The 27,283-nt window shown below is 38.5% G+C and overlaps 1 protein-coding gene across 1 annotated transcript in view; it reads right to left on the bottom strand.

Annotated features, from left to right (window-relative positions):
- The window catches only part of actl6b (actin-like 6B), a 68,560-nt gene extending 54,411 nt beyond the window's left edge, over window positions 1–14,149 (bottom strand). The window contains exons 1-4 of the mRNA XM_039747095.1: window positions 13,890–14,149; window positions 10,177–10,253; window positions 2,644–2,809; window positions 1,667–1,767 (exon numbers count right to left, since the gene is read on the bottom strand). Of these exons, the coding sequence (XP_039603029.1) occupies window positions 1,667–1,767; window positions 2,644–2,809; window positions 10,177–10,253; window positions 13,890–13,914 (369 nt within the window). The 5' untranslated portion in view covers window positions 13,915–14,149. The remainder of the gene's footprint in view (window positions 1–1,666; window positions 1,768–2,643; window positions 2,810–10,176; window positions 10,254–13,889) is intronic.
- Window positions 14,150–27,283: the final 13,134 nt, after the last annotated feature.

Here is a 27,283-nt window from a genome sequence, read left to right as displayed (position 1 = left end):
CGCAATTACATAATTGCAACCTTACAGCAGACAAAGTATGTGGATGTTTCATGAAAAACTTTCCATGATATATGCCTTGGAATGCTCATATCGAAAAACATACAAAGACTGAGCATGTCATGAGTGATGTTTGAAGCCAAAACACAAGTGACATCGGTGGTTGCAGATGTAACGTAACATAACTGCAGACTGCAGTTACACTCCATTGTCAGAAGAAGCTATCACAAGTACAAAGGAAGAAAATGCACAAATCCCTTTAAAGGGAAATTTGGAAGTGTAAATGAGTTACATATTGAAGTTGCAAAGAATGTTTCTCAGTTTTAAGGAAAGTTATTTTAAAAATTCATCAATGCTTTTTGTAACAATATGGGTTTTGGATGTGTCTAGTTTCATTTCTGAATGGTACTTTGATTATAGTTTTACTTTTTCAATTTTTCTTTATTTTAATGACATCATCTGCCACCATTTTGTGCAAACATTTTGTCCCGTGGTATATACCATTTTACGTAGTTTTAATCTGGGATTGTCCATGTTATTTATGGTAATGATAGTTCCACTGAGTATGAATGATCCAAGATTTGAGTTTTATGAATTTTGTTTGATGAAAAACATTATTAGAGCAATTTTTTTTTGAATAGTAAGGTTTGACTTATGCTTCATTTTTTGACAATGATTTTTTTCTTTTGTTTTGGAGTTAGACGTCTGATATTATATTTTTCATGTGCTGACCTCTGCCTGTTAAATGACTCTGTCCTTGTCTCTTCCTTTAAAGGAATACTCCACCAATAAAATAAAAATATTTTTAACATGTTATTAAACCCCATGCAGTTTGTAATGGTGGCTAGGAAAAAAATAATAATTTCATGTTTTCATGGAGAAACAACATAACGAAGTTTCTGACAGAACAGTACCCAGTGACAACCAAATACAGTATGGGATTTGCACCTTCTAAGAATGCAACTGAACGAACTGACGTGTGGACCATAGGAAACAAGAAACGTGAGATTTTTGATAAAAAGTTTTATATTATTTGGGTTTGTCCAGGGTTGGTCGCCACTGAGTCACGTTCTCTCAGAAAATCTATCTTTCTATCTATCCATGAAAACATGGGAGTACATTTTTTTCCAAACCACCACTACAAACCACATGGGGGAAGCAACATATTAAAAAATATAGCATTTTTGAATGGAGCATTTCTTTAATGCCTTCATTTCCTAGTCACAGATATTTGCAATGGCAACTCTGCGTCTTGGCGATGCAGCTTTACTGCCTGTTCTGTCATCTCTTTAAGGTCTGTAATTAGGAAAGTGAATATGAACGGGGCTTAGACAGAGACAGAGAAACTAATGGTAGTAATTATTTGGATGATTTGGAGTAGCCGTCTTTACTTTCTCACGCATTGTAAAATAAACATCAAAACGTATATGCAGGAAAGAATTTCACTCTACTATGTATATGTGACAATAAATTCAATTTGAACTTAATAAAAACATCATAATAAAGGAGACAGATATATATCCCTCAATGCAAAATGAAGACATACTGTAGATGGTCTATGACCCCATTATGCCATCTTTGCTCTATAACCTCTTTACAATGAGCATATTGGCTTACCATCATCATGACAAGTTCTCCTTTACCTGGCAGGACCTTGTCTCCTACTCACCGGTGCCTCTGACATTAGCACAGGGTGCAAGTGAGGCTCTGACTTCACGTGTTTGCTGTATGTGTGGTCCAGTATTGACTGGAAGCAGTCCCAATCCTCAACTGCAGAAAAAAGAGAATAGGCATAGGTGAGCTCCCTCCCTGAAAGAGTTGTAGCTTTTAATGAATACGTTTGTAAAATGTTTAAAAGAGACACTTTTTCTCTACCCCAATTGCTTAACTTTCTGCCAATAGGAATGATCAACACATCCTCTCCTACATTTGTTTTCACACATTGTCAGATTACTGGTCTCTTTGGAGACTCAAAATTCTATAAAAAGATGAGAATTCTTGTCATACAGGCTAGAACTGATACACAAATGGGAATTAATTTCTTAAAGAAGCAAGGCAAAAGCCTAGGAATGAAAGCAAAATTCTGTTACATTATGGCAGAACCTTACTACTAACATTAAGATTTAGAAGAAGAATCAGACCATAGCATCCACACAGTTTGCAGCTACCATTGAGGCCCCATTTATATATATCACTGGCCATTTGTGACCAGAGTTCACATAGTAGCTTAAAAAGAACATGCATGGAAGTCATGTCATGACAGCAGTCATTATTGTGAGCTTTACTATCCTAACAAGGCTATAATGCATTATTTAAAAATAGCAACTGAACCATAAATTATTAGGGATAAAAGCACACATTGCCTTGTGAACATTGGGGTCATGTGATCAGTGCTGTGTAAGAGAAGACCAGCCAGTATACATATTACCAGACTCTTTTGTCCTGGGTTAGCTGGATAACTAGAAGACGGCTCTCTTGGCAATGCTGTAGAACTCACTATAGGTGGGAAAGAGCACACTGATTTCAGCCGAGCACACTGTGACAGTGTGTTAGCAAGGATTAAGCAATAAGGCCCTCCCAGACAACAAAAGAGGTGGAGGGGAAGAAGCTGCTAGATGACCTCAGAATATTACATGTGTTACATACTCATTCCATTCTTCAGCGGAGACAGGGTCTCAACATTCTCACGGGGCACATGTAAGGAGTTGGTGTCAATATAATATGTCTTTGTCATTTTTTTATCTTTGTCATTGTCCATCTCCATCGTGGATTCATCTTGAACCAAATGGCCAACTGTGGTGGGGAAGTCAGCCTAGGAAAAAAAAAGATAAGAACAAAGGAGAAAGACAGCCATCTATTTTCAGGATTTGTATGGATTGCAGAAATACTGAATCAATCCACAGCGGCAGTGTTAGGGATAAGACAAGAACTAACCAAATATGAGATACCATTCCTTTGAAGGACACATTGACTCCCACCCACTGAAATCAACACATTTTACAGTCAATAGTAACCCCATCTTTACCATGCAGAAGGATATCACAGTGCTCTGACAAAAAGCATGTGGATACAGAAGAAATGTGGAAGCTCCCCACCAATAATAGTCGGGCCTGGGTATGAAAACCTGTGTGTCCTTTAGCTGTGAAGCAGAAGTGTTAACCGGTTGAGGAGATAATAATAATAATAATAATTATTTACATTTACACAGTGCTTTTCTCATTACTCAAAGCAATTCAAATAGACAATAGGGACCCACTTCAACCACCACCACTGTATAGTATCCACCTGGGTGATGCAACGGCAGCCATTTTGCACCATTTTGCTCACTACACAGGAGCTGTTAGGAGCTTAAGAACTGAGAGAGATGGCCAGTTAGAGACAGGGGATGATTAGGGGGCCAGAATAACAAGGCCATGGAGGGCAATTTAGCCAGGACATTGGGATACACCCTGCTCTTTATGAAGGATGCCCAAAGATGTTTAATGACCAGAGACAGTTGGCTTTATGTCTTATCTGATGGATGGCGCTCTTTTGACAGTGTCCCTGTCACTAGAATAGGGCATTGAGATCCACATAAGAGTCTATTGCTGGCCTCACCAATACATCTTCCAGCAGCAACCCCAGCTTTTCCTAGTACTGACCATGATAAACGATGGAGAAAGTCCTGGACTCATCACTCTAAGGCATGAACAAGCACTTTCACCCTGGGAGAAGCCAGAACATCATTCTTTATTCTGCTGTATGAAGTTGTACCAACTGGGTAATGGGTAACTCTAATTTGTGCCATTGTGAGAGTGTGAATGTGATCTGCAATGGGCTAGTGCCCCATCCAGGGTATATTCATGCATGCTTGCTGGGGTAGTGACCCTGAATCTTTATTCCCTACAGGCTTCTTTTCAATTATTTCCCTGTAGCAGGACTGCAGATGCCATTCATTCTGTTATTCTGTTTACATGAGCTTTGCCACTTGGCTCAATGTTAAAAAATGGGTCACTGACCAGCTACCTGACTTTCTACCTAGGTGCTCCCCGTGTTTGTATTTGTGTCCGAGAATAGCTCAGAGGTTGACTAGCCTGGGTGTGACTGTAAGATTTCTAAAGTTACAAGGATAGATTTATGGCTGGCATTAACCTTAAACATTCACTTATAACATATGATTCTTAACATAAGGCTATTTAATAATTTCCATGAAATATGAACAGCTCCCTACATGATGAATGACATGTATTTCCTCCTTTAGGGGACTCTGAGGCTGCCATTTAATTATTTTTTATTACTACTTCCTGTGTACAAAAAGAGTGAAGATCATCTGTTCAATGCCTATAAAAGCCGTTCGACTCCTTGCAAGATTTCATATTGTGCTGTTATACAGCAATGAATCACAGTGGATTTAGTTTGATCAACACAAAAAAAAATATCTTTAATATCAAAAACAGATCTCTGTACAGTGGCCTAAAATAAGTACAAAAATAAAACACAAAATAATTGATCTCATAAGTATTCACCTTCTGTAGTATGACACTCCTAAATCATCACTAGTGCAGCCAATTGGTTTTAGAAGTCACAGAATTAGTCTAATGGAGGTCACGTGCCTGGGATTTCAGTTGATTGTCATATAAATGCCTCTGTATGTGGAAGAGCCAACTTGTGGTGAGTCAGTATGGTGGTCAAACCCTTACAATGAAGACAAAAGAACACAACAAGTAACTCACAACTCTGGGAAAAGGGGATTGAAACTCCAACAGTCAAGGGATGGACACAAGAAAATGACCAAATAAGTGAATATGCCTTGGAGTTGAGTTAAATCAAACATTAAGAAATACAAAGAGTATGGCACTGCTGTAAATCTACCTAGAGTAGGCTGACCACAAAAACTGAGTGAGGGAGGCTACTAGGAGACCTATGAGAACTCTAAAGGAGTTACAAGCTACAGTGACCAAGATTGGACTTCTGTACCCAGGTGCTTCACCGGTCGCAACTTTATGGAAGAGGAAGCCATTGTTAAAACAAAATCACATATGACATGCCAGAAGGCACATGGGAAACTCTGAAGTCAGATGAAAGAAGGTCTTATGGTCTGATGAGACCAAAATTGAGATTTTGACCATCAGCCTAAACACCATGCTTGAACACTCCACATTATCAAAACCCTACCATGAGGCATGGTGGTGGCAGCATCATACTGAGCAGTTTGACAAATAAGAATGGGGAGAAATGGCAGAGTCCTGCTGTGCAAAGCTGATGAAGAGCTGTGCACACAGACTCGAGGCTGTCATAGTTGCCAAAGGTGTGCCTACTGAAATACTGCCTTGAACTTCTTGCAATCAATTATTTTGTATTTTATATCTGTAATTACTTACGATCACTTTGCAGAGATTTGTTTCCACTTTGACATTTTCTTTTGACCAATATCAAAAACTAAAATTAAATCCTGTGATATTTAGTGGTATATAATAATAAATAGGGCTGCTGAATAATCGCTGTTAACGCATGCAATTAACGCGTTAAGAATTTCTGCAATGATATTTTCTAAAGCAACCCCTAAATGCATGAATTTAATCCAGTTAATTTGACCGTGCTTTAATCATTATTAATGAAGCAGTACCAAATTACTTCAAGTCTATTAATAGTAATAGCAGCTCACCGTCACTCAATCGTTTTCCGTGTTGTTTCTTGATAAATGATCTTCATAATGATCCACACAAACCAGAAGAAACACACCAAACGAAAATGGGAATGCACAAACTGTCATCAGATTTTGAAAATCAGCCACTGATGCCTCAAACCTCCACGAAAAAATCAGATTGACTTGATCCATTACAGAGATGGGTGCTTGAGGAGGACAAATAACCAGTCCTGGCTAAGTTAGATAGAAAATATTTAGCATCCCTGGCCACTACTCTCCCTTGCGGTGTTGGGGTAATGCATTAAATCTTTTGTGTGTTATGTAGTCAAATTACTTTTCAAATGAACGTGTGACTTAATGCAAAACTAATTTAAATTACTACAGACATTTATTTCTGACATTCAAATAAATATGCTTTATTATATTATTATTATTATTATAGTTGTATTACACTCACCTAAAGGATTATTAGGAACACCTGTTCAATTTCTCATTAATGCAATTATCTAATCAACCAATCACATGGCAGTTGCTTCAATGCATTTAGGGGTGTGGTCCTGGTCAAGACAATCTCCTGAACTCCAAACTGAATGTCAGAATGGGAAAGAAAGGTGATTTAAGCAATTTTGAGCGTGGCATGGTTGTTGGTGCCAGACGGGCCAGTCTGAGTATTTCACAATCTGCTCAGTTACTGGGATTTTCACGCACAACCATTTCTAGGGTTTACAAAGAATGGTGTGAAAAGGGAAAAACATCCAGTATCCGGCAGTCCTGTGGGCGAAAATGCCTTGTTGATGCTAGAGGTCAGAGGAGAATGAATGGGCCGACTGATTCAAGCTGATAGAAGAGCAACTTTGACTGAAGTAACCACTCATTACAACCGAGGTATGCAGCAAAGCATTTGTGAAGCCACAACATGCACAACCTTGAGGCGGATGGGCTACAACAGCAGAAGACCCCACCGGGTACCACTCATCTCCACTACAAATAGGAAAAAGAGGCTACAATTTGCACGAGCTCACCAAAATTGGACAGTTGAAGACTGGAAAAATGTTGCCTGGTCTGATGAGTCTCGATTTCTGTTGAGACATTCAAATGGTGGAGTCAGAATTTGGCGTAAACAGAATGAGAACATGGATCCATCATGCCTTGTTACCACTGTGAAGGCCGGTAGTGGTGGTGTAATGGTGTGGGGGATGTTTTCTTGGCACACTTTAGGCCCCTTAGTGCCAATTGAGCATCGTTTAAATGCCACGGGCTACCTGAGCATTGTTTCTGACCATATCCATCCCTTCATGACCACCATGTACCCATCCTCTGATGGCTACTTCCAGCAGGATAATGCACCATGTCACAAAGCTCGAATCATTTCAAATTGGTTTCTTGAACATGACAATGAGTTCACTGTACTAAAATGGCCCCCACAGTCACCAGATCTCAACCAAATAAAGCATCTTTGGGATGTGGTGGAATGGGAGCTTCGTGCCCTGGATGTGCATCCCACAAATCTCCATCAACTGCAAGATGCTATCCTATCAATATGGGTCAACATTTCTAAAGAATGCTTTCAGCACCTTGTTGAATCAATGCCACGTAGAATTAAGGCAGTTCTGAAGGCGAAAGGGGGTCAAACACCGTATTAGTATGGTGTTCCTAATAATCCTTTAGGTGAGTGTATTTCACAGATGTATTGTCTTTTTCCCCTAAGATGTTGCCTGCTGAGGCTGTAACATGCAGTTGCTCCGGTCGTCAGGTGACATCCTTCATGTGCTGAGGGGTAAAATTAATCAGCACAGCTTAGGGCAAAAGGAGGCCCATGATCATCACAGCAGCACTGGGTGTAAGGCAAGAAACAAGCATGGGGGATGCCACACCACTCCTTTGCAGGGCTCAAGCACATATTCGATCAGAAAAGAGTATGTGGCGTGCAAACCAGTAACAGAAACCTATAAATAAACTGTCAGTTTACTTTTAATCCAACAATTTCTTATAGAAATATTGAAAGAGGGGTTGAGGTGGACTTGTTTTTCAATCTCAATACTATTTTCTGTAAAAACTGATCAATTTATATGGAATGATTACAATAAAATTATTTAAAAAAAAAAGAAAGAATGTGATCACGTAGTTCAGTGGTTAGTGTTCATCAAGCGAATCTTTGGGGGTCAGGTCCAGGACGTAAAAATGGAATTGATGTTATGTACTTCACAATACATAAAGGACTAAACATATTTCATAATTGAGAAGTAGTTGACAACAACATTTACATTTAAAATAAGCATTAGATTGATTAGTAGATAGATATAACTTTATTTGTCACCAGGAGGAGATATATATACTAGGGGGGCCAAGCCCCCTGGCCCCTTTGGTGCCCAACCCCCAATTGCAGCCAGAATATTAGTAAAATCTGTAAATGTACAAAAGAAAAATTATTATTTATTGGAGACAAACTCACGAAATTCTATAATTATGTAAAAGAAAAATGAATTATTATTTAACAGAGTAAAAATGACGAAATGAGAATAAAATATTTACTCTCATACCGATTGGAGTATTCCTGTTAAACTGATGCTCGATGAGTATTTATGAGGCTAAATAAACAATCCATTCATTTTAACTGACATTCTTATAGATAAAAAAACTTAAAAAAAAAATTGCTCATTTAAATAACAGGAAAAATCATGTGAAACTAAAGTGGTATGCAATGGGTCATCGTAACTTGACCTCCAGCTAACTAAATCACCTAAATACAAACATTGGTGTTGAATGAATAAATCATTTTTTTTAATAGTTTGTTCCTGTGAAAGAAAGTTTACTTGATCAATAATAAAAATCACGAATTCCTTGATATTAAAAACCACGTAATTTTTGTTTATAATTTAAAAACAGAATAAGAATCTGAAAATCTAATAACATCACATTAATGTTCGATAAATTCTGAATGATACCAAACATATATATGTAGGTTTTAAAATAAGCCCAATTTAAATCGTGACGAAAAACGCAACATAAAAAGTCACATAAAATTGTAGCGCTTTTAGGCTTAGGATTTTGTATATATACAGTAGATATGTTTGTGTGTGTGTCACTGTATATATACTGTATATATATATATATATATATATATATATATATATATATATATATATATATATATATATACATATACTGTATATATACTAGGGGGCTTCAGCCCCTGCTCGCTTTGCTCGCCAAACCCCGTTTTTGTTTTTCTGGATACACATTTTTAAGATTTTTTTTTTCTGTAAAAACAAATTTTGAATCTTTCGAGTCCCAATATGCTGAATCTTTTTAATGAGGTCAGTGAGACGTGTTTAATGACTCTGTACTCATATATATATATATATATATATATATATATATATATATATATACAGTATATAGTGGACCAGCAGGGATTGTACAACCACCCTACCCCAACACAGACAGGCAGACACAAGTTTACCAAAAAATACACCTTTTATTTATATAGCACACAGTTTAGCTCACAGGGCAAAGTACAACACAGTTCCTTTTCCTCCTCCTTCTTCTGTTTCTTAGCTGCCTCCACACCTCTTCCAGCAAGCTTCATCTTCCTTCCTCCTAACTCTGGCTCCCTGAATGGAGTGAGGTGGCTCCTTTTATTCAGGTCCCTGGAGTGTTCCAGGTGGCTCATTAGTATTACCTGAAATTACTTCCAGGTGTATTGGAGGTCTACTACAGGGCTCTGCAGGTCCCCCTGGTGGCCCCCACAGAACACAACAGGGCTGCAACAAACTCCAGCTCCCAGCATGCCCTGCAGGATTCTTTGGTTCCACAGCTGCCCATAGGGACTGTCCTCTAGCTCCCCAGTGGAGGTATTGCCTCACCAATGCACTCTCCCAAGGTCCTTCAATCCAAGTGCCCAAGGTTGCCCATCATAAATATACACACACACACACACACACTATGATCTGAGCACGCACCAGAATTACTAAAAAGGAAGAAAACTTTAAAAAGAAACAAAAGGAAACTTCTGACATGGCAGTCCCAGTGAGGCATAATGCAGATGTATTGCTATTGGTATAAAGTAGCTCTAGTCGCATTTCTTTTCATGCTCTTCCTATGTCTACATGTCAAAGGCTTGTGTGTTTAGTTACTCTGCCATTCTCTGTCTGCCTGTGTGCTTTTTTGTTTGTCTATGTTAGTGTATGTGTAATGTAAGAACAAGGCCTGTGATGGACAGGCATCCAGTCCAGTATCTGCACCAGCTCTTCACCCAGTGCTGCCAGGAAACACTGTTTTTTCCAAAACACCATAATACAAAAAGCAGTTCCATATAATGGTTGGATTAATAGTTTTTTATACATTACTTGACTTAAAATATGGTCTTGTCCCTAATGATGACTGTGAAACTGTAGGAAGGATATTTGGATGAAGCTGAGAACCTGGTAAACCAAAGCCATGGATGGCAAACCAGCTCTCTCTGTTGTGCATGTTTTGCATTCTCGTACTTTTGGGGTATTTCAAAGATTTCACCTAAGCTAAGGGCAATCCAGGTTCAAAAAACTGCTTACCTTAGGACAGTCTTCACCTGCATAGCCAGCTCGTACAGAGTAGGACCCAATGTCAAAGACCAAAGCTCCAACCTCATCTAAGGGGAAAAATAGTCACAAATAACAAAATACTGTACACAATAACAGTCATCAAGATGTATGACACATGGTGCCCACCATTTATATGTAGGCTCAAAATAATGCAATAGTTAGTAATCACCTCTAACAGCATTCATAAAAATGTACCTTTCTGTGTGGAAACAGCTATCAGAAATGCCAAATGTGTTCTAGCACCACAGTCTTCTGCAAATCAATGGCCAGGCATTAGCCAAGCCCTCACCAAAGGACACCAACCTCATTTCTGTAGTAGACATTGTGAGACACAGCTTAAACTGGGATCTTGGCACTTTAAGTATACAGCCTACTGTAATGCCAAACATTTTACTATGAATCGTTTGTTCATTACCTTATTGTGTTTTTGGGTGGTTTCTTTAAAAAATGAAGCATAACAAAATCAGTCTTTTTCAGCATCCCCAAGACATTCAAACTAACTTAACTGGCAATCCTGGATCTTCCACAATGGCAGATTGTACGTATCTGTGCATGACAGTGCCCTGAAAAAGCCTGGCACCCCAAGATCACAGCTGCCAGGAAATGCCCAAGATCCACTCCACCCCATCATACATATAGAATACTAAGAAGCTTGGATGCATTTTATACAGATATTAATAACCATATCTACTCTAAATATAAAGTAAATCATATATAATGATGGATAAAGAAATGCAACACATTCTGGAGAAAACTCTACTTCTAGCGTGTGTATTTTAACAAAGAGTTTTCCATTTGTTTTAGCATTCTGACCAGCAATCCAGCTTGAGAAGTGAGATCAAACACATAAAAGCTCTTTCACCAAATGAGGACCAGGTGGAACAAAACCTGAACAGATCACCTCTAAAGGGCTTTCATTCAAGACAACATCCACATACTTGGTCAAATGTCTTTGCATTTCATAATGACTTAAATGACTTCAGAATCAAAGGACAGTGGCATTGGCCTGCAGCAGGCAAACAGGCACATCATTAGAACAATAGAAAAATGTAGGAAACAGGCCATTCAGCCCAACAAAGTGTGCGTCCTATCCACTTAATTCTTCCAAAATAACATCAAGTTGAATTTTAAAAGTCCCTAACGTCTTACTGTCCACCACACAACTTGGTAGCTTATTCCAAATGTCTATCGTTCTTTGTGTAAAGAAAAACTTCCTAATGTTTGTGCAAAATTTACCCTTTACAAGTTTCCAACTGTGTCCCCGTGTTCTTGATGAAATTACTTTGAAGAAACCATCTGGATCCACTGGACTAATACTTTCTGAATTCACTGTGTATATCCACTGTCCACCCAGAGAGGCTGAGCAGTCCAGTGCAGCACACAGCTCTTCACCAGACAGCCAAGTGCCATTGATAAGGCAAGCCCAAGAAAAGCAATAGCAATGTTTGCAAACATAGTCCTGAAGTGCCTGTCCTCATGTCGAGCTGAAGCTGCCTAGAGTAAAACTCTGTTTATTATGATTGGAAGCAAAATGGCTACTCACTGCACCTCTTGGCTAAAGCAATACACCTACAGGATATGGGTAATGTATTTATGCACCCATTAATTTACTGTTCTAAGGAACAGTAAAGAAATCAATAAACTAAAGAATGTCCCAACAGTTCAGACCAGGGACCATTTAGCTCAGGTTAGCCCCTCCAGATATCACAAACCCAGATGTACAGGGTGAGTCAAAATTATGTTAACATTTGAATGAGGGAAACAATTTATTCACAAAACATATTTCATATGTGTAAGATGATTTACAGGAATGTCTCAACCTGTTCGCCATCATGTTCAACACATGTACCAGAAACTGTCCACAAAAATTGTATATAAGTACAGTATATACATAGCAGTACCATTAGTGTTAACATAATTTTGACTCACTCTGTATAGTTGCTTGTTGGACTTTTGGGACTTGATCACATCATGCCCCCTATTATTTCAGATTGCCCCCAGTCCTTAATATTTTAATCTGGCCTGGAATAGTTTCAGCATTTAAAAAAAGGCTGAGGACTCATTTCAGTAGGGCATACCACCATCTGAGTTATTTATCCACCTTAATAAAAGAATAAGTATTTGGGTGTCCGTCTGTGTGTACATCCGGCAGTTGCTGTGTCTCTGTCATTCCAATAGATGAAGCATCACAAACATTAACACTACCTTTATGAATCCCATACCAAATGGCATATAACAGGGATATATGCTTAATGGTGCACTACAAACATTAACACTGAAGTCTACATTGATTACTTAGATTTGAACCCCTCTTAGATGGGTAACACAGTCATTATTACATTAAATCATTGTTAGATGCTTTTTCTTTGAAATTAAACTGTAAAAATCTCCATGACCATTTTTTAAAGTTTATCATTATTCTGAGAAACAATGGGTGCTATTGCTACATTGACCAAGGTCTGGTTTCCAACCAAGGATTCGAGTATCTGATTAATTGAGACCTCCGATGAGCACAACACCATCACATCATAAAAGACTAAAGTGATGAACCTCAGTGCAGTGCGTACAAATGCAGAATTCCTCGAACGCGGATGCTGGCCAAATGTCAAAGTGTCATAAATACAAATGACTTTCCAAAGGACCATAATTGGGGGAATGCTTACGTTGTTGGGGGTGCTGCTGGTGGTGTTTATTCGTCCTACTCTCCTTTGTTGTGCACTGGCCAAATATTTTGTTTATTTTGTTTGTTTATTTGACTAAACTTGCGCCTGTGTCGGCTGGGATTGGCTCCAGCAGACCCCCGTGACCCTGTAGTTAGGATATAGCGGGTTGGATAATGGATGGATGGATGGATGCTGTGTTATTGCGCATCGTGTATATTGAATGGTGCTGCATGTTTCTTTTGCAGTAATATACGTATAAATCAGAGCCAATCTTCTCAGATGCGCGGTATATAATATATTGCAAATTGTACTGAACTGAAAACAATAACACCGTTTAACAACTGAATTATGCATTCATTAGTTCTCCAGTACGGGATTGTGAGCCCATCCAGGCTGTATGGAGCGCAAGGCAGGAATAAGCCCTGATGCAGGGAGCCAGTCCATCGTAGGACACGACAGATACGCATTTTGCCTACCGCGTATTAGCTCACACCACCAGGACAATGTGACACCTGATCTTCTGTCCCCACTCGGTTTATTAAATAACGGATTGTCCTAAATGAGAAGCAACACGCTCGCTGAACAAAGATTTGCCTGCGTGACATCCAATTACATTTCGATGCTATAGTGCACGAAAACTGAACCGATGTGCGGAATTATTGCAGGTGCAACAGAGACGTGTAAAGTGATGTGTGCTGTTACAGAGACCAGAAAGAACGTACACGGAAAAGAGCATTGAATCACAAAGCGATTCACTGACAATTGCTTGACCATCTTAAATGCTCTACAGGATGGCACGTGTGCCAGGGTTGCCCACTCAATTTAGACGTATAAGATCATGGCAGACATCCGTTCAGAAGCTCCATGGCTACTTTACACCTGAGCGGTGACCCCCGTCTACTAACCTGGACATTTAAGCGCAATCGCTTGACCACAAAGGAAAACCGGTTCTCTCTGCACAATCATTTGCCGGCATTTTTTTTCCTTTTTCATAGTAATAGAAATGCCAGTGCCACTTACCTCCGCCGTATACACCTCCGCTCATTTTTACAGGGCTGACAGAAACAAAAATGGAAAAAGAAATGTGCGGTTGTAGGTTGGGGGGGGGGGCAAAATGGCAAACAAATGACAAACCGAAGGGGTGAGAGTGAGGCGGAGATGCTCAGATGATAGGAAAAAGACGGCGAAAAAGGATTTTAATAATTTCCAACATCAGGGGTCATCATAGGAACGAAGATCTTGGATAGCACTAACAATCATCCAATCACGTCCCGAATTGAAGGACTCGGCCGCCCCCATTGGTTGGTCATCTTAAAGGGAACGCTAAGAGAAAGTAAAAACGTCGGCCGACTCGTGCTGGCCAAATGGCCCCGCCCAGTTAAACCTGCGCCGCACAGACAATAAATCGATCCGTTCTCTGCGACAGACGTGTGATACAAGATGGAATTGAAATTAAGCGGACCCAATTAGTCGAGGTTCTAACTGGACTCTTTGGAATTTAAGCCTGGAAAGAATATATGATGGCAATGTGTAACATACCATAGCATAGCATTCTCAGACCCACGTGAGGTAAATGAGGGCCGCGGTGGGCCAATACCTGCAGAGCTTTGCGCAAGGCAGGAAAAAAAAGGCCCTTTCACGCGTATCACTGGTGGTGTGGGAGTAAAACAGAACGAGGAAGCGTCGTACACACAATCGACCTGGCATGGAATTTGAACCTTGGAAGCCGCAAAGAAAAGGCAGGCTCGCTAAAAATGTTCCGCCCCGAAAAGCACCGAAATTACAAGGAAGAAAGCCAGAAACACATCCATGTAAAATGTAACTTGTTGAACGGGAATGGAATTGAGTGACTTGCGTTGTTACCTGCTGTGAGACAAAAGCGAATTACAGTGGGTTTTTTTTCTGATCGTGGAAACACAAAAACGGAGTTACAATCACTGAAATCACTTAGTCGTGCACCAAAACCTACAGAACTGCAAACAGCCCAATATTCAGTTTGAAATTTCAAAGAGCACATTTTGCAACACACTACACACAGTTCTCTATGTTAGACACAATTACCAAAACTGAAATCTTTCTTGTTTCAGTTTGGAAAACCCTGAATTTCAAACTGCTACACTCATTGGCCAAATGCCTACACCAGATTCTCAAGTGTGTGAAAACACAGCTGATTTCTTCACTTACATATCAGACCACATATAGGCTACAGGGTAGCTTTCGTGGTTTGGACAACAATTTAGGGAAATATTAGAGAGACTGGAGAAGAGGTGTGAAGATTAGAGGAGGATGAGGACAAGGAAGAAGACAATGGAGAATGAAATCTGGGCCACCCTTGTTGATCAATTAGAAGGTATATATATGATCGCCAGACCTACATACACATCTCCTTCTCCAGGCAATGGAGGAGGCCTGTGGGGATATACAGTAGATATGGGGGCATGCCAGGTGTGGATATGTCACTTCACATACTTCCTCTGAGAGAACATCACTTGTGATGTAGGCGAGGTTCTGTGACCAGACCCAAGCAGGAGACAGGATGCAGCCTTTTTAACTTTCTAAAACCTCATATAAACTGTATGTGTAACTTTTTTCTTTCTAGTTCTTTTGTTTCTTTTCTTCTTTACTTGTAAAAACCTGCTTCTTGTATCTTATGTATTTGTTTTAAATAAATGCCTAATGTTCATGCCCAAGTGTGACTGAAAATGTGTCAGTTTAGAAACATACATTGAAATTTACCCTTGTATTTGTGATTTACACTCACCTAAAGGATTATTAGGAACACCATACTAATACGGTGTTTGACCCCCTTTCACCTTTAGAACTACCTTAATTCTACGTGGCATTGATTCAACAAGGTGCTGAAAGCATTCTTTAGAAATGTTGGCCCATATTGATAGGATAGCATCTTGCAGTTGATGGAGATTTGTGGGATGCACATCCAGGGCACGAAGCTCCCATTCCACCACATCCCAAAGATGCTCTATTGGGTTGAGATCTGGTGACTGTGGGGGCCATTTTAGTACAGTGAACTCATTGTCATGTTCAAGAAACCAATTTGAAATGATTCGAGCTTTGTGACATGGTGCATTATCCTGCTGGAAGTAGCCATCAGAGGATGGGTACATGGTGGTCATGAAGGGATGGACATGGTCAGAAACAATGCTCAGGTAGCCCGTGGCATTTAAATGATGCCCAATTGGCACTAAGGGGCCTAAAGTGTGCCAAGAAAACATCCCCCACACCATTACACCAACACCACCAACCAGCACAGTGGTAACAAGGCATGATGGATCCATGTTCTCATTCTGTTTACGCCAAATTCTGACTCTACCATTTGAATGTCTCAACAGAAATCGAGACTCATCAGACCAGGCAACTTTTTTCCAGTCTTCAACTGTCCAATTTTGGTGATCTCGTGCAAATTGTAGCCTCTTTTTCTTATTTGTAGTGGAGATGAGTGGTACCCGGTGGGGTCTTCTGCTGTTGTAGCCCATCTGCCTCAAGGTTGTGCGTGTTGTGGCTTCACAAATGCTTTGCTGCATACCTCAGTTGTAACGAGTGGTTATTTCAGTCAAAGTTGCTCTTCTATCAGCTTGAATCAGTCGGCCCATTCTCCTCTGACCTCTAGCATCAACAAGGCATTTTACCACAGGACTGCTGCATACTGGATGTTTTTCCCTTTTCACACCATTCTTTGTAAACCCTAGAAATGGTTGTGCGTGAAAATCCGAGTAACTGAGCAGATTGTGAAATACTCAGAGAGGCCCGTCTGGCACCAACAACCATGCCACGCTCAAAATTGCTTAAATCACCTTTCTTTCCCATTCTCACATTCAGTTTGGAGTTCAGGAGATTGTCTTGACCAGGACCACACCCCTAAATGCATTGAAGCACCTGCCATGTGATTGGTTGATTAGATAATTGCATTAATGAGAAATTGAACAGGTGTTCCTAATAATCCTTTAGGTGAGTGTATATTGATTTCATGCATGTACATTTAAATAAATGTCTGAATACAGTTGAGACTATCCACAGTAGACTACCATGCACTGCACTCTGAAAATGCAAAAGGGACCGCAGTGTTTTGCATTGATGTCATCACTGTGTAGTCAGTACTTAGGATGAGCTACTCATTTGATGGCTTGTGTGTAGAATTTCAATGTAAACATTTTGTTTTTAGAACAGTTCATATGGTTTGGAACAAAGTGTGGTCTTTTGCAAGAAATGTGTGCCATTTTTCATGTTGTATGAGTTTTGAAAAAATGTAACAATAGTGTCAGAAAAAAGTTTAAGAAACATTAACTATCATTGGTTATTGTTATTAGGATGTTTCCTTTCTATTGATATGTGGCACACATTTAATATTTTCTTTATTACATTCACAAATGTAAGTAATTCACAATTAACAGCATTATTTAGACATATGGGATTTAATCTTAAATTATTGGATTTTTCTCGATTGCTTAGATAAACAGATTAGATGAGCAGTGCATGTAGTCAGGTTGACACACCATATGAGCAAATCTACACAGTTTTTGCAATGAGCAAGCAATTTCAAAATTGTACTCACATTAGTATGAAGTGCTAATGAACTTTTGCACAATATTAGACACAGTAGTCATCCAATAACATAAAAATCCAATGACAGTATCAGGTCACACTTATTACTATAAAATGCCCTCAGGCACTAACAGCCAATCCAAAAGCACAACCTCAAATTGGCTCAGTCTTGCAATGAGTTACTCACTTCCTGCAAATCCATCTCCTAAACAAATCACCACATGCATACACAAAGAAAAATGAGTTTGTGGGTAGCTTTATTTCACTTGGAAAGTTGAACGCAACATACAACAGCAATCTCAAGCCCAAAGAGCACATGGAAGACAAAACGGGAAAGGAAAGACTTCACCCTGAAGGTTGTTGTAGAAGATTATAGAGAACAGAGGTGTCCAGTAAAATCAGAGCAACCAATACAGACCGTGTCATAAATCATGGCCTCTCTATGCATGAGGATGATTTATGGATGCAGCCAAGTGTTCCAAGTTCATGCATGACATCAATTATTTGGACATTCGCAATAACCCTAACCCAAACAACATTTGCACAATACACAAAGTAATCAAGTTTGACACCCAAACCTGACAGAAGTTTGACATTCCTTAAACCAATAATGTTTTCTTTCCTGTTGTGTCATACAGTAAATGACCACAGTGGAAATATACCGTCTTTACAAAATAGAAAGAAGTCCCCTAAAATGCATGATAGTCACTAAAGAACCAGAAGCAGCAATTGTTCAGATGGTTCTGGAGAACAATACCATATCTCTACGTGAAATACAGGGGGCTGTCATTGCAGATGCCACGATATTCCACAACGTTCTGTTGTCATATTTAATGTTGAAATTTTACAATGTCATTATGAAATGAATCTACAGAGTGTCCTTGCTGCATGAAATAGAGTAAAACTGCATGCATAACAGTGAAGGTGTGTGTTCTCATTCTTGCATTTGACTCTACTGGTCTTCATGTATACTGATCATTTTAGTTGTACTCAGCATTTTCTATGGTAGATTGTAGTAAACATCCTGTAGCATTGCACTCTAATAAGACACAAGCACTGCCTTGTGAGGCTGATCAGTGTTGGTCCTACACCTCGGAGAGCGGTATGCTTGGTGTTTTGTCTCTGCTTATCCAATGAATGCTTTTACGTGTTACTGCAATGATGCCTGCGTGTCATTGTTTCAATGGCTCATGCAGTTTTCCAGCATGTATTTATTGTTACAATTGGGAAAGTCATTTTAGTAGAGAAAATGAAGAGTTGTGCCAAACAAGATTGTGTTGACAGTGTCGAGAATGTGGCTATTGTTTTGACCACTGTGCTTAAGCAACTTAGAAAAACTATACAGGTATATGCGCAAAACAGAGTTTCTGCATATGGACTCATTCTGTGTTTTTCTCTAATATGTAAATCACAAAAAGCTTTTCATCTCATCTCACACTCTACAGCCTGTCATTCATCACTGGTGAAGTCATCTCACTTTTGAAAACATTCATTAAAATAATAAAATGCACACAATTATAACATGTGTGCCAATACCAATGCTCCATTAAGATCTAAACATTGAAATAAAAAATTATATCCATCCATCCATCTATTTTCCAACCCGCTGAATATACAGTATATTAATACATATTCAATGAAACTGAGATAAGAAAAGACAAGAAAAGGAGATTCTAACTTTTAATTTCTGTGTGCTTCAATGTGTTTACATTAACATTTTCCAGTAATGTTGGCAAGAACAGAGTATAACTGTGCTGGCATCTTCCAAAATTAGAAATCTATTAGACATCTATGGTAGCAGTCAGAGAAACACACAACTACAGGGACTGACAGATAGATAGATAGATAGATAGATAGATAGATAGATAGATAGATAGATAGATAGATAGATAGATAGATAGATAGATACACTCACATTATATCTATAATATAATGCATTTTCTGTCTGTATCCAGCAGATGAATTTGCTTATGGTATTATGGTATTTTAAGGCCAAACAAATTCTTTGCCTATCCCTGTACTATCAGGTCCAAAGCAGAAGCAGATGCTAATCTGGGACCCATTCCATCACAGGGCATACTCATTCATGCACACTCAACTGGTAAATTTAGGAGTTTAAGAGTATCAACCAATCAAAGCTACATGTCTTTATTAGATAGGAGTAAACCAGAGTACCGGTGAAAGCCCACACAGATACAGGGCAAATGCACAAACTCCATAAACAGAGTGCCCAGGCTAGAATTTAAAGCCAATCCCTTGATACTGTATGGGAGTCTCTGATGGAAAAACAGTCTATAAAAACTAATCAGCCTCCTATCAATTTTCTTAGCCAGCTCATTCCAACATGGAGTCGTGGGGGCTGTGGCCTATTTCATTTAGAAACCAACTCTGGACAGGGCACCAGCATCAGTCCTTTGCAGTAAAAACTAATTAAAATCCAACTTTCTAAAACCTCTTATAAACTGTATGTGTAACTTAAAATGACATTTCTCGTATGTTAACATATGTTAACATATGCCTAAAAAATAAAAACAATATTTTTGTAATTCACACTTTCTGCAATTTTTTCTGTAGTTATGTAAAATGAAACTATTATATTGGTAATTGGTGATTGCATTGGTAAAACGTCCAACACACATTCAAATTCAAACGAGAAATTACGAGATGTCTGATATCTCCTGACGCCACCCAAAGCATCACTAAGCGATGTTCTGCTCGGTGCATGTTAAATAAATCCATCCATCCATTTTCTAAATTGCTTATCCACAAGAGGGATTTTGGGTTCCTAATGCTATCCTAGCACCCTTAGACACAAGGCCGGAAACAGCCTTCAATGGGACACCCACCCCCTGTGTAAGCCTGTCTATTAAATTCCATTGTACTTTATGTTTAAGAGGAGACTAGAGATCCACTTTGTGTTTTTGTAATTTTTAAACAGCTAACCTGGAGCTGTTTAAATCATATTTTCCATTACTTTTTAAATTTGTCCTTTATGTGTACATCACCTTGTTTGGACACTGAAAAGATTTCAGCCAAATACATGCTAACCATAACTTAAATTGAATGAGGTACTTGCAAGTCATTCCCAAACACAGCATAACACCAGTGAAGCCAAAAATGAACAAAACATGATAGCTTATTAAGGAAATTAATAACACAAAGAAAAGGGAATAACAAAGTTAAGAACAAAGAATCAAAATAAACACCTAACTGGTGTTTAAAAATAATTTGTACCCTGATTGTAGGCAGGAGGCCTGTCGCACATGTTCTTCCTTCTTCACCTATTACCTCAGGCCCCATTACCTCCTGCTAGTCATGCACTTCCCAAATTCTTCTTCCTGACTCCATGCTCAATTTGCCTAGTGGCCAGACTGCTTCCAGATGAAGCAATGGAAATCACTGCAGGGCTTAGGAATGGCACAGAGAGCATCTGAGACCAAACTCCTACAACTCATCCCAGCAGCCACAAGTTTCCCTACAACCCCAGGCTACAAATTAGACTACATGTCCCTACCCTCTAAAATGAGCATTTAAGTGTCACAAATCCTAAAAAGAGTTGGTCCTGCTGCCACCTACTGTATTGACAGCTTTTGTATAATTATACTGAACAACGAAGGTTTTCCTATCTGAACACTTCTGGGTGTATCTTATGTATTTGGGCATGTTGTCACAAAACATCTTTAAAGTTTCCTATCACATAGTATTTTACTGCAATTGCATATTTTTGTGATTTCCCTCATAATTTAATTATACACATACAGTACAATGACCATAACTGGAACAGTTGTAGTGATCTAAATGTATTGGCACTGTTTTTGGGAATGCAGCTTGGATATACCAAGTACTGGAAATGGACAGATGTTTGAAGAGTATCATTACATTAAAAAGCAGTGGCTTCTCCATAGTCATTTCATTCCAGAGCAGAAAAGTGTGGCAAATAAAACATTTGTCGACCCAACAAAGACATTTTTACCTCTTCTAGTGATTCTACTCCATTGGGCCCTTGCGTAAGGCCCTTAACCTGCCATTGCTCCATCCTGGGTATGACATCAATCTGCATCCAGTCCTGCAAGCAGGTCCTCCAACTTACAAGGAAAACATGTGAGTTGGTGGCAGGATTGGCACTCCAGCTACCATAAAAAAACCTCCCACTGTTCCAGTGTGGTGCTGAGGTGTCACCCGCTGCACTCAGGTTCCAATCCAGGTGGTTTGTTGTGTGGTGGGTGTGGCAACGTGTTATCAGTGCACACTCCCAACCTTCATATAAAACTTGGACTGATTAAAAATTTTGTGATAGTGATGAACAAGGAAGGTGAAGGATTTCAGTATCTGGGACATCTTTCCATGAATAACTGAAGCCAAGACTAAGGAAGGAATTTTTGTGCTTCCACAGATCAGGCACATTATCGATGTAAAGTGGTTCAAAGATCTGCAACTGGGGCCAGAGGAAATCACATGAAAGGCATTGAACAATGTTGTTGAGAATTTTCTTGGCAACTACAAAGAACCAAACTACTTCTAGCTTGCTAGCTGGTTGAAAACATGCTTCAACCATACAAAACCAAAACCAAGTTCATACTTGAACTTTGACTCTCTAAACATGGTGCAGTCAGTGATAAACAAGGTGAAAGGTTTCAAAAGAACATTGCAATAATGGAAAAGCAGTATCAGGGCATGAGGACTTTATCAATGCTGGATGACTGTTGTTGGACACTACAACAGAACAAAAAGCAACAGATGAGAAGTACAGACTAAATCAGCAGCAAAACATTTTTTGCTCAAATTAATTAATGCAATGTGTAAGAACCATTAAGTGATTAAACACACTAAACCTAATCAAAGTTAATTTCTTGTTTCTCTGAACTCCTATGTAATAAAGTCAATCTGAAAAAAAGTTTGAAAAAAAAAAGTTGTCTAGTGTTATCAACAGTATTTACAGCTCTTCCCATATACATATGTCCTCAAGTGGTGCTAAGTTGACTACACAAAGACATCAGGTGTCCACTGTGAAAATAACCTTTACTTGGCTCTGTTTCTGAATCAAATGTGAACAGATGCTCTCCTTCCATACATAATTTTGATTTACTTATTGATAAATGATTTTAAAAGTAAATGTTGCAAAGTTTTCTTTTATTGTATCATATACTACTCTGAAACCTACAGGGGACCACAACCTGTCCCAAGAATACAGGACTTATGGTAGGAACACTGGTCTGTCAAAGGGCCTGTTGTTTCACACTAGAATGTCTTTGGGGATGTGGGAGGAAAACCAACACAGACACAGGGAGAACATGCAAACTTCACATGTCGAACAACCAGGTGATGGATTTGAACCCAGCTGGATCTGTGCGGCAGCAGCACTAATCACTGCACCATTATGTTGTACATTTCATCATGTTATAGATATAAATACGTTCAAACCCTCTGAGCCTATGCTCAGTGAAGATTACTTTACAGAAACTGTTTGAATTTAATAATAAGGTTCATTCTGGGACTTAAATAACTGATATGAAAGACAGATTATTTTAAAGTTTTTTTTTAAGTTCTTCATCAAAGAGTTTATTTTCACAATTTTGTTTATTTAAATATTTTTGAAACAGTGAGTCATATACAAAAATAGTAGTCATGATAGAATGCAATAATTACAGTTGGACAGGCAGACAGACAGACAATGTAATTGCAGTAACTGCTTTTCACGTTATATGCAAAAAAAATAATTTAATAGTAAACATTAAAAAGGTAGGAGGACAACAACACAGCTGCTGAAACATTATTTGTTCTTTCCTTTCATTTTAACATATTGTTTACATAAATGTTTAATATGAATTTCTAAGACTTAAATTCATATTTATATTTACTGGGCTATATAGAGTAAGATTGTGATAATGATCTACATTTTTGTTTTAACTCACAAATCCACTGCCACATTTATTTTTCTTTATGTCCAAATCTTAAGATCCAGCAGTCTGAATCTGATGTTTGATTTTTCCAGACATCTTTGGAATTGGTGGTAGAGGTGTAATTAACTGGGACAGGTGTTATCCCCTTGGGATTAATAAAGTATCTATCTATCTATCTATCTATCTATCTATCTATCTATCTATCTATCTATCTATCTATCTATCTATCTATCTATCTATCTATCTATCTATCTAAAATACTCAATTTAGTATCAACACAGCAGCACATTGATGTCAGCACACAATATGTGCTTTAACCATCTGCTTACCATCAAAGCGATGCTCATCTTCTCACACCCAGAGAAAGGGAATGCTAACTGCTGGGGTCTATCTATCAACTTTCCAGATCTTGGAGTGAAAACAGTTGTAACCACAACAACTTGCTAATGAGATGTCAGTCAGTTAGTCAGTATCCAACCCACAACATACTAACTACAGGGTCACGGGGGTCTGCTGGAGCCAATCCCAGTAAGCACAGGGCGCAAGGCAGGAACAAACACCGGGCAGGGCACCAGCCCACCGCAGGGCACACACACATATACACACCAAGCACACACTAGGAACAATTTAGAATCGCCAATGCACCTAATCTGCCTGTCTTTGGACTGTGGTAGGAAACCGGAGCACCTGGAGGAAACCCACACAGATGCAGGGAGAACATGCAAACTCTACGCAGGGAGGACCCGGGAAGCGAACCCGGGTCTCCTAACTGTGAAGCAGCAGCGCTACCCTTAATGAAATGTTCCTTTATATATTTCAAAACAAAAAAATTCAGCTTGTAATTAATACTACCTTATTATTTGTATTTACACTCAAAATCAGTTGAAAGATAATAATGTAGTTAAGTGCAAATTTGGAATTTGGAGTCTAAAACAATGGAGTTCAAATAAGAATCAACCAGATTTAAATTGGAAATGAAATGTATTTGTGCATTCTTAAACAAATGTATAAGAATTTGTTCAGAGTTTTCAATATTTAAAATTTGGTTGCCTTGATTTGGCAAGATTGAAAATCTGTATGATGTGGAATAACAGACATAGCATTTAGTTATTACCACATATATTTTAAAATTCAGAAGTGATTAAAGGTAGTATATTCACTTGCTGTGTGTACATTTGTAATGTTTAAGATATCTCACTGCTTTTTATTATGCTGCTAGGTTATGACAAGTGTGTCCTGAGATTTTTGAAGTAATAAAGAATATAGGTTTCATGATAAGCATTGTTGAGAGTTAAACTCATTAAAAGTAATGTGCATTACATAGATTACTTTTAAAAGTAATGAGTAACATAATGAATTTTTTTTTTAAATAATAGTACCTGCATTACGTAAAAAAACATATACACTACTGCAGAAGATTATTATACCATTTAAAAATAAATGACTGTATTATTTTGCAGAAGCATTGCATTTTTTTGCAAAGATGTTGCCTGTTGTCAGAGTAACATTATGCATGCACTCTAATACACTCCAGCCATCTAATGACAGGTAGTGAGACGTTAAGCACACGCATGGCATGCAATCAAGTGAAAAAAAAGTAAACAAAAGCCATAGGTATACAGTATATATAATCCTGCATGTGCTGACGGGATAAATTTAATCCGCCCAGTATAGTGTGACATTGAGGCAGTGATCATTGCAGGCGCACTGCATAAAAGACAAAAAGCTGATGGGCTTTAGCAGCTGGGAGACATGAATAAAGTGCTCTCTCAGTGCTGTATCTGCACACCACCATCCTGCAACCATCTTCACTGCTCAGGGGGCTGCTATTTAGAACCACTTTCTCTATGTATTCCTGCTCCCTCAGACAAGTCTTGGCTATTTGAGGAGCATGTCCTACTGAGGTCCAGGCTCAGGTATAGTACAGAATTTATAAAACAGAAGAAAATTATAAAATTTGGCTGTGTTTGTTTGTTGTCAGTTTTATTAAGGTTGGTATATGGATTTAAGATTTAATAACATACTGGCTTGTAGAATGTGCAGCTTTTCATACAAAAAAGAAAAAACACATATAGCAAATTACATTTTATTATAATTAACTATGTAACATATTTAAGCATTTTTTTTTGTGAGCAATGAGTAATGTAACTAAGTTCCTTTCAAAAGTAACATTTCCCAACACCGGTGGTAAGGTAGTTGTGCTCACTTATCTTGGGACCAGAAAATGGTGACATGTTGGCAGTTGTTTTGCCTGCCTAAGGTAAAGTCATCCCTGATGGAGAATCATAGGAATCGTTGGGCAGATGGATCCTTTCATCGGATTGACTGTCTCAGTTGTGTAATGGCAAAATGGGGGAGGCAGCGTGATGGCTGAGGTCTCCAGGACTCTGAACAAATCCTAATCATATTATGTGATATCATCTACTGTTAAATTCTGCTCCGTACCTGTAATATTTTTATTTTTATACTGTATTGAGGATTACTTGCATTCTGTTCTGTGTATTGTATTGTATTGACCACCTTCTTTTTGAAACCCACTGCAAGCCCAACCTACCTGGAAAGAGGTCTCTTTTTGAACTGCCTTTCCCAAAGTTTCTTCCATTTTTTCCCTACAAGGGTTTTTTGGGAGTTTTTCCTTGTCTTCTTAGAGAGTCAAGGCTGGGGGCTGTCAAAAGGCAGGGCCTGTTAAAGCCCATTGCTGCAATTCTTGTGTGATTTTGGGCTATACAAAAATAAATTGTATTGTATTATATTGTATGTAGCATGGTAATTAGCATATGCAAGTGAACGTTTTACTGTACAAGTACATGTGACAACAATGATTGTATAAACCTATATAAGTGATATACAGCATACATTCTATTGCATTATAAAGTAGCCACACAAAACACAGCTAAAAAGATGCAGGCTTCAAAACACCCTAAACCAGACCAGTAATCCCCTTATCTGAAAAGCCACAATAGGCCTCATCCCTGGCAGCCAGACCCTAAACTCCATAGGCAGCAGGCTGAAAATGTGGAAATTATGTATCAAAATACACACAAATGCCCTTTAAAGGAATAGGAAATTTTAAAAACCTCTGGCTTGAAGGACAGAGTGACCAAGAATCTTTTTAAATAAATAACTTATTTTATTTACAACAAAAAAGAGAAAAAATTAAAAAAAGGACAAAAAGGATTTGACAAAAAAGCATTTCAAAGCAACCATGTCTGAATCTGAAATCCAAAACCTTAATTAAAAAAAAGAAAAAATATCAGATCATCCAGCAATACTCAGTAAATTTGAACCAAATTCCACAACTGTCAACACTAATCAGGAGGGTATGTCTCTTTACCTCATATAATTAGGCAGAAGGCAGTCCTCCAGCTCATGCTGTGCGTGCCTCCTAATTTTCAATCTTAAAGGGACAGAGAGGATAACAGAACATTAAAATAATATATAGAAGTGTTAATACATACATGACAAATTAATATACTAAAAAAATATTCAAAACATAATAAAATTCATAATATACACAAGAATGATGTTTAAGGTAAAACAAAAAGATCATAATATATGGCAGTATATTTAAGCCAGAGTTGAAAGCATGTTATATTGTTTCCATAAATGCTTATATTTTCTCTTTTCATTTAGAAACATTTTCTCCTTCAATGCAGTTGAACTTGTCTTCTATCTGACTAATTAATTACAGTAAAGCATTGACTTCTGCTTCTACTTCTTCTTTCGGCTGCTCTCGTTAGGGGTCGCCACAGCGGAACATCTTCTTCCATATCTTTCTATCCTCTGTATCTTGTTTTGTTACACCCATCACCTGCATGTCCTCTCTCACCACATCCATAAACCTTCGCTTAGGCCTTCCTCTTTTCCTCTTCCCTGGCAGCTCTATCCTTAGCATCCTTCTCCGAATATACCCAGCATCTCTCCTCTGCACATGTCCAAACCAATGCAATCTCA

This window comes from Polypterus senegalus, chromosome 3 (assembly GCF_016835505.1).
Source record: "Polypterus senegalus isolate Bchr_013 chromosome 3, ASM1683550v1, whole genome shotgun sequence".
In the NCBI taxonomy this organism is placed as follows: Eukaryota; Metazoa; Chordata; class Cladistia; order Polypteriformes; family Polypteridae; genus Polypterus; species Polypterus senegalus.
The sequence above is the reverse complement of the archived record's forward strand: the minus strand, read 5'-3'. Positions and strand labels throughout refer to the sequence as shown.